At 41.1% G+C, this 8,623-nt stretch overlaps 1 protein-coding gene across 1 annotated transcript in view; it reads left to right on the top strand.

The window, feature by feature from the left end:
• The window catches only part of PRELID2 (PRELI domain containing 2), a 54,531-nt gene that overhangs the window by 23,059 nt on the left and 22,849 nt on the right, over positions 1-8,623 (top strand). Inside the window, exons 3-4 of the mRNA XM_019506366.1 lie at positions 1,295-1,368; positions 5,332-5,492. Coding sequence (XP_019361911.1) covers positions 1,295-1,368; positions 5,332-5,492 — 235 coding nt within the window. The remainder of the gene's footprint in view (positions 1-1,294; positions 1,369-5,331; positions 5,493-8,623) is intronic.

Here is an 8,623-nt window from a genome sequence, read left to right as displayed (position 1 = left end):
ATGAAACGGGCAGTTGAGACTTGTCATCAAATGGAGAGGAAGAACGACCCAGTGCTTAAAATAGAGGCTGGGACTTGAGAGATGTCACTTGAGAGGTTTGTGTTCAGTCCCTCTTCTGTTTAAAAACTTCCTTAATGACCTTGGGCACAGATGTTTAAGGTATTTGGGCACCTAACTCTTTGGGCCTTACTCCCTCTGTACCTTCTGTTCATCTGTAAAGAAAATGGAAATATCTACAGTTCATAGCTATGCATGGTAAGCGGCAATTCCAGGATTCTCCTTTCCCTGTAAAATATGATATCATAGAGTCAGCATGCCACAAGAGCTCAGAGAAACAAACTGAAGTTTTCTGTCAGACATCCTCCAAATAAATTTTTTGGGAATATGTCCCCCCCCCCATCCCCAGTGCCCAAGAACTTTCACTTGGGCTGTCTGCCACTTGGCTTCTTATTTAATAGCGTACTGAGGTTTCTGTACTTGATCTGGGTCATTAAATATTAAAATGCAGAGTGATCCTGAAAGCCAGGCATGTTTTTGGTGATGCTAAATAACTATAATTTGTTTTCTAATAGATAGCTTTGTTCTTGTCACTGGGCCCAGTTCAATATAAAAATAAATGTGTAGTCATATCAGAGGCTGCTGTAGATCTCAAGTATGGTATTGAGTTGTGTTTTACATCCCAGTGGCATGGAATTGAGAATATGAAATGCAGAGATGGAATGAGTGCAAAGTTTTAGTCTGGACCTGAACTGGCTGACTGTTCAACAGTCCATATTGACAAATATATTTGCAGGCGGCTTTTCTTTGTTCCCAGATCATCAAGAAGACGGTGTCTCAGAAAATGAACAACCTCAGTACTATGTGCCAAATTCAGCATTGTCTTTAATGGAGTTCTGCCCACTTACGTGAAGGCTGAGTTTGGCAGTGTATGCAGTGCTAGTCGCTCATAAGTACTAGTATAAACGCCGGGGAAATGTTTGTGTGGCAGCATCTGTTCTCTGGCTGGCAGGGGGTGCTAGAGTGCAGTGTAGGGTACAGGGACCCCCCCTTGAGATGGGATGCATAATGCCTGTAGCAATCGTGTTTACCATTTTTGCCTGGCCAAAAATACTGTCATTGCTCTAAATAATAATAATAAAAAACACAAGCTAGCATGTTCTTTAGCTAGCATTTGCCAGCTTTCTTGTCTGCAGATTCATTTTTGTTGCTAAGTTGTCCAACTCTTCTTTTAATTGAAGAAAAAGGTAATGTTTGTTACTGTCACTGCTCAAATTTTCTTCTTCTTTATTATCAGATTTGTCTACAGGAATTGTTTACAGGAGGAGAATTGCAACATGTCAGAATGTAATTCCAGAAATCTTAAGAAAGGTAACTTCTTTAAACTTAGGCTCAGTTTGGCTTTGAAAAAACAAAACCAAAAATCAACCTAAGACAAGACTGTGATGCTAGCTACATTAAAGGAGCAGGTATCCCAATGATGCTTCAGCTAAAATAATGTTAAGATGTTTTTTTCCTTTTTCTTCTTTTAAAAGATAAAATGGTTCTGTGCCAGTTACTTTTGCATTGGATTAGAAAGTGCAAAGCCAAAGTTGCAGTCTTATGCTGTAAGATACGGCAAGTGTAATATATGGTGTTGGCATGTTGTAAATGTGGTGATGTGCTTTTAATCTCTACGTACCTGCAAGGTGGCAAATAAGAAGCCTTCATCCATTTTAAATGGTTTCCTCTCTTACTGAAAACTCTTAAAGCAAGTTGCTATCGTTTCCTGGAAGCAGGTTAGTGAAAGACTTTGGATGTGTTTTATGTAGGTTTTGGGCAAGTGTGATTTTTTTTTTTTTTTGGGGGAAAAATAGGCACTGGGAAAATGTTTTATAAAATACATTTAATTACAAGTTAAAATGTAAGTTCAGGGTTTTAGAGGGATATCACCCCAAATTTAGTTTTTTTTAAAAGCAACTTCCATATAAGCAGCTGTCATGGTTTTTTTCCATGAATCTTATCTTTTGCTATCATTGGTGATTTCTGTTAAGCTCCAGTTCTTGGAATTCACAGAATACCTGGGAATGCCAGCTTGTCATAGGATCATAGAAAATCAGGGCTGGAAGAGCCCTCAGGATGCCATCTAGTCCAACCCCCTGCTTAAAGCAGGACGATCCCCAACTAGATCATCCCAGCCAAGGCTTTGTCTACCAGGGTCTTAAAAACCTCCAAGGATGGAAATTCCACAACCTCTCTGGGTAACCTGTTCCAGTGTCTTACTACCCTCCTAGTAAAAAAAAGTTCTTCCTAATATTTAACCTAAACTTCCCTTGCTGCAACTTGAGACCATTGCTCCTTGTTCTGTCATCAGCCACCACTGAGAACAGTTTAGCTTCTTCCACTTTGTAACCACCATTCAGGAAGCTCACAGTTGCTATTAAATTTCCCCTCAGTCTTCTCTTCTCCAGACCAAATAAGACAAGTTTCCTCAGTCTCTTCTCATGAGTCATGTCCCCCAGTCCCCTTACCATTTTTATTGCCCTCTCCTCTACTCTCTCCAGTTTGTCTGCATCCTTGCTGTAGTGGGGGACCCAAAACTGAACACAGTACTTCAAATATGGCCTCACCAGTGCAACACAGAGGAGAAGAATCACATCCCTTGATCCTACTGACAACACTCCTACCAATACAGCCCAGTACGCCGTTAGCCTTCTTGGCAACATGGGCACACTGCTGCCTCCTATCCAGCTTCTTGTCCACTGTAACCCCCAGGTCCTTTTCTGCAGAGCTGCTGCTTAGCCCCAAGTAGATTCTTAGGGTGAGACACCAAAAAGCAAAAAAACCCAAAAAACTCAAGAGGATTACATTCAAGCCAATCTTATATATATATTTTTTAAGGGCAAGCCTGGTTTTTTGAACACTTTGGTCACATCCAGAAAAGCAGGGGTGTGTGCTTGCAGCGGTACAGAAAGTAGTGGCACAAATTTGTGCTGCTACTTCGTCGCAGTGCACACCCCTGCATGTGCCCTTTGTTGCAGGCCATGCCCAGGTCCTGGCTGGGCTCCAGGTGCTGTGGGGAGGCAGAGGCAGTACTGGCTGACCACAGAGTGCCTCAGTGCAGGGCTAGCCAGCAGGAATTCCCCACACTGAGGCACCGTGGGCCCCAGCCATCCAGGAAACGACATATGGAGATAGGGGTGCAGGCAGCCCAGGGCCCAGGGCTGCCTGCTCCCCTGTCTCCATGTTTGTTTGGCGCACGCTATTTTTGTGTACTTTGCCCCACTTTTTTTTTTCTTATCCTGGTAGCAAATTTTGTGCCCACACTGCAAATCAGCAATGCTGTGCATGATTTAAGGTGCAATGAATGTGGTTTGTGGCACCACAAAGAGGCTTGTGGTGCCAAAAACCACACGTGCCTGCATGTCTGGATGCACCCTTCAGGTTTTAATTGATTACAGCCTAACAAAACAAAGATTCAGGAAGGCATTTGTGGGTTACTTTGAGTGGAAAATAAACATGCATGTCCTGAAATCTAAATATTGTATCATTGAGTTAATTCCTGAGAGTCTGAAACTGGAATTGGCGGTAAACTGGCTATATTCATTATCAAACCTGAAGGAAATGCAAAGTTCACAAAGAAAATAACTTGTTTAACCTTTTTAAATTAATCTAAAATATTTTATGTTTCAATTAAAAACATTTATGGCATGATATGTCGGTTGCAGTCCATTTTCTTGCCCTTGCACTATGTGAATAGTCTCAGAAATGCAAGGTACTGTCAGTTTTTGAATGGGAATATGTTAGAAGTCTCATTGATGACTTAGAGAATCCTGATTTGCTGCAATGATGAGTGGTTTCACTTTGTGTGTCAGGTGATGCAGATTAATCCTTACTCATGATTGGTGCAATGCATGAACAACGTTTTGTATTTCTAAGTATACATTACATCTTTGCACTGGTTAAGCATTCCTAATCTCTTGTGTCTTATGTAGGAAAAGCCATATAACCATGTCTTGCATGTTGTGACAAGACCATTTATGCATCTTTGCATTTAAATATCTGTATTTTATTTTCCATGCTTCATCTACCCAGGAAAACAAACTTCCAGGTACGGGACAGAATGTAAAATTAGCTTAGGCTGAGATTCTCACCCATTCTCTGACCTCTGTGGTAGAGCAGCATAAATGAGCTCTAAAAGCGGCTAAGGGATACCCAGCACAGGCACCGAGGAATACAATCATAGACTCGTATTTTACAGCCCTTCAGTCAGGGCTGGCCCATCCTATACTGCGAAACCTGCGGCTGCTGGGGGTCCCGCAGCTAAGGGGCCTCTGCATCTGGCTGCTCGCTACCCTACCACCCGCACCCACCACTGCTGGCAGCTTTTTGGCCACTTCCCCCCGCCGCCGTCGTCACTGGAAGTTTCTTCTGGGCAGGGGCCCCAAAACTATTTCTTGCAGGGGGCCCCCCAAAATGTGGGCTGGTCCTGCCTTCAGTGATCCTATTCTAGAGCTCATGATTAGTAGGTCAGGAATAGAGCCATAGTCTGGAGTGCTGTGGCTCTAGTGGCAGCTAGGGACCGATTGCTGTAACTCGCAAGATCCTTGGGACTGGCAAGAGTATTGCAAAATGAACAAATTTTATATTGAGTTAAAAAGGAGTAGGGGCAAACTGCTGAGCAGCTGATGTACAGTGATTGTCTACATGCTCATTTGTACCTGCTGGCTTATAGAAGCTAAACTCGAACAGCTTAGCCCTTAATAAAACAGGTTTGAGCTTTTATTTCCCATGGGGCAGCCCTTGGACAGTTACTCTGTGTCAGCTGCTCCATGGTTAAATCACCTTTTAACTTTATGTAATGGTGTGTGTTGAAAATATGGCTAAGTTCCTCTGTGGGCCCAAACCAGCCCCCAGAACAGCCCAGGGCCAAGAGAGTGCATTGGTGGAATTTCCTTACTGTCCCTCTTCGTTTTAGCTGTTTGTATCTTGCATGCAGCAGTCTCTGAATGGGTCCCATTAGAATCCATCATTTTAAATAGGCCATAACCAGCTAGAAATGAAACATGAAGTAGCTAGATAATTTACTTAGCATTTAGCAGTCATGGAAATCCAGCTGGGGACTGAGCAGCTTGCATAAATCTTTGAACATTTACATGGCCTTACCAGCTTCTATTAAGGTCAACATGTGTATTATCATCAAAGGCTAACTGCAGCTGATGGTTCTTCATCCTCCGCCTAGCAGTTAATCTTTTGTGTTATCACGAGATAGAAAATAAATTCTAAATATGTGAAAGTGTTTTTTCTCTCTCAAAATACTGACTTTTTGAAAGCTGTAATCCTTCTGCTTGACAGGTGAGTGTCTTACAAGTGTCTGAGATCTACTTAGAAGAGGAATCTTGGCTTAATGTGCAGGAAAGAAATATGCTTCTGAAAACACATTGCCTTACCTGGACAAAATTTGCATCTCTGAGTGAAGAATCTGTCTTCAGGAAAAGTTTGGAAAATCCAAATTGGTATGTACCTGGTGTAGGAATGTAGTTAGATGTATGTGTACATTAAAGACAAGCCAGTTAGCCCAAGGGGTTATTATGTAGTCCTGAAAAGTGTTCTACTTTTCCTCTTGAGCTATTGGTTACTGAAAGAAAATGCTACATCCAAACATGGCCAGGCTTTGGGAAAGTTCAGGTCCTATTTTAAGGTATGTTGACACTGCAGTAGTAGAGCAGCTTTTTTGGACTCAAGGCACCTCTCCACAACTTTTGTGTACTTAGTAACACCCAAATTCAAAAACAGATTTTTATATATTGTAGTGCTGACTTTCATGCAGAGTGGCTAAGTAGCAGGGGTAGGGATCAGCAAGGCAGGGACAAGCCCGAGCCTGCACTTATTTGCTTATTTCCTCACATTCTGTGTTACCTAGATCTTCTGGATCTCATGAAACCCTGGTTGAGAATCACTGGTATAGAGTTTCAAACTAGCCTGATGGAGTACGGGTAGCAGCTCAGCTTTCAAAAGATGCTCTTTGTCAGTGAAAAATAACAGAGGAGAGTGAAGAACCAGGAAATTAAAGACAGTCCTACTAATGCAGAGTAGGACATTGCAATGTCTGTTTTACACATCAGTAAAACAGTCAATGAGGGGTGGTGTTTTATTTCCTGGCCATTATAACCGTTAAATGAGTGGGTACATGGTAAGTATAAAAAGACTGCAAAGGTTCTTAGTAGTAGTAGTAGTAATATTAGAAATGTATACCTTTTATTACATCCATCAGTTCTTGCTTCACTCTTATTGTCCAGTATATTTAATGGATGATGTTCTCTGTTGTCTAGTGCAGTCTTTGTTATTGTTGAAAACTCTTAAGCACATTTAAGAAAAATCCCATCTTCAGACTAAGTCGATTCAAATCTCTGCAACTGAATATATAAATTTGCCTTTCTGACCCAGGCTTGTGTTTGCAAAGTGTATAGGAACCTACTATATCAGTATTAGGTAGTCTCATGTTTCTTAGAAATGGAGCTTAATTGTCCCCAGATACACATTTTGCGAAACAAAAAGATTTCCATCAGTCAAGGCTACTTGATGATTATGAGAGGATATACTTTGGTTCTGTGAATAATAACTGTAGATCCATCTGTTTCTCAGAAGAGCCAAATAGAAGAGGCAAGTTCAATATACCCATCTAAATTCATTGACTAGTGTTGACTGAACTCTGCTGCTTTAGGATATTTTGTGGAAGTCAGGAAGTGGAATAGCAGATCTTACTCTAAGGGTGAGTAGCAGATGGAGGCATGCATGGGGAGGCATACTTGGGTTTGACATAATCTAGCTAGTATCAGCACTGAAGATGTGGTGAGTACAGTCATTAGTGCAGATTTCTGTTGAGCTTATATAGCCTGCTTTAAAATTCATGTCTCTGCTACTGTTATCAATATGGGTTAGGTTAAAACAAACTTGGGTATACCTACCCATGGTGTACCAGATTGCCGCATAGAGATACCTGAAGTTTAACCCCTAGCCTGTAAAATAGAAAAAATGTAAAGGCAGGCTTTTGCATGAATGAGTTTCAGCTTTCTCTAGCATGTATGCAATGGTATTTGCATTTGAATAAGTGGACTTATGCAATTAAAATAAAATAATTTAAATGATGTGTTAATGTACAATCTCTTCTTCAAAAAGAGTTGAAATGTGTTGGCAAGATTAAAAACATTTAGCAGTTGAGGGGTTTGGATCTGTTTTTGTTTGTTTCCCTTCTTAATTTGTCACACTCTGTAGAATAGGTGATGGGGCTGCTACACCACTGCACAGTTTTTTTGTATTATTTAAGGTCTTGTACAGATCAAGTCCTCACAGTTTCTAGCAAGGAGCATCAAGTGGTTTCACTTAAGGATGAGCAGAAGATCTGTGCGGGTAAACCAGAGGTATGCTGATTAATAAAAAGCCTGTGGTCCCATTTGTAGCAAATTTGCTTTATTTTGCAATTTGTATAAATTGCTTATTTATAATGTGTAGGCACATGGCTTTTTAGATTGGCTGATATCACTCATATTGTTATTCAAATTGCTCAAATCATGAGTGAGACTTTATAAAGAGGGATAAGGCAAAGTGCCGCATTTATTGATAACATGAGTTAGACATAGAGGTTTGGGCACACCAGTCATACATACAAACATACACAAATCATCATACGCATCATTACACACATCATTACATACACAAAACAACCATTTCATCCACACACACACCAGATATAGTTACCAGCAGTAGTTGCTCAGTATCAGCCCAGGGTGGCCAACCTGGGCTTATTGAGTAGATGATGATGATTTGAAGATAGCAGATTTGAAGATAACAGCTGGAGCGGGGTGAACAGATGCATCTGTGCTCTGGTGAAACAGCAGCAGAGGAAGAGACTCACCCAACTTGGCATTTTCAAAGTGTTCTTTTATAGGGATTGGCATTCTTTGATTCAGAGCTTTGGGGTTTTTCCATACCCAGCTTCTGTTTTTGTGGTTGTTCTTTTGTCTTCAGCTTATCTTAGCCTTAGAGTGTTCTTGCTGCCCGTCTGGCAGGATGGGTGCATTTCTTCTCCTTGTTATCTTCTTTGTGCCCTAGGCCTAAAAGGGATTCTTCAGCCATTCATTAATTAGTTTACTGACTGGTAGCTTACATTTGGCACCTTGTTGCTCACATAAACAGTTAAATCTTCTTCTCCAACCTCTGCCATTCTCTCACCATTCACTCTTTTACACACACTCATACATAAAGGCTATGCAGAGTTCATTCACTTATGCCAAGCAGAAGGATACAAAATAGAGTTTTCAAGTTGCTTACAGGATAAGACTAACATGGTTACATTTCACTATTATTATACTCTATGTTAACATCAGCTACATTAGTTCAGTTCATGCTACAATATTTCTAGTTTTTGTAAGGAGAGAGAAGAGGAATAGTCAGTATTTGTAACTAGGGCTGCGCCAATAGGTATTTTGGGGGCCAGTACCAATAGCTGATTTTTAAGAAGTCATATCAGCCAATACTGATCTGATTTTCCAATACAGCTGAGTCCAGCTGCTAAGTCTGTTGTGGTGAAAAGAGAGGGTGGGGGAGGGGGAAGGGGCATGGGGGGCAGATCAAGGCCCCTGCAGTG

This window comes from Gavialis gangeticus, unplaced genomic scaffold (genome assembly GCF_001723915.1).
Source record: "Gavialis gangeticus isolate Ggan-Ray unplaced genomic scaffold, GavGan_comp1, whole genome shotgun sequence".
NCBI classification, from domain to species: domain Eukaryota; kingdom Metazoa; phylum Chordata; order Crocodylia; family Gavialidae; genus Gavialis; species Gavialis gangeticus.
The sequence above is the reverse complement of the archived record's forward strand: the minus strand, read 5'-3'. Positions and strand labels throughout refer to the sequence as shown.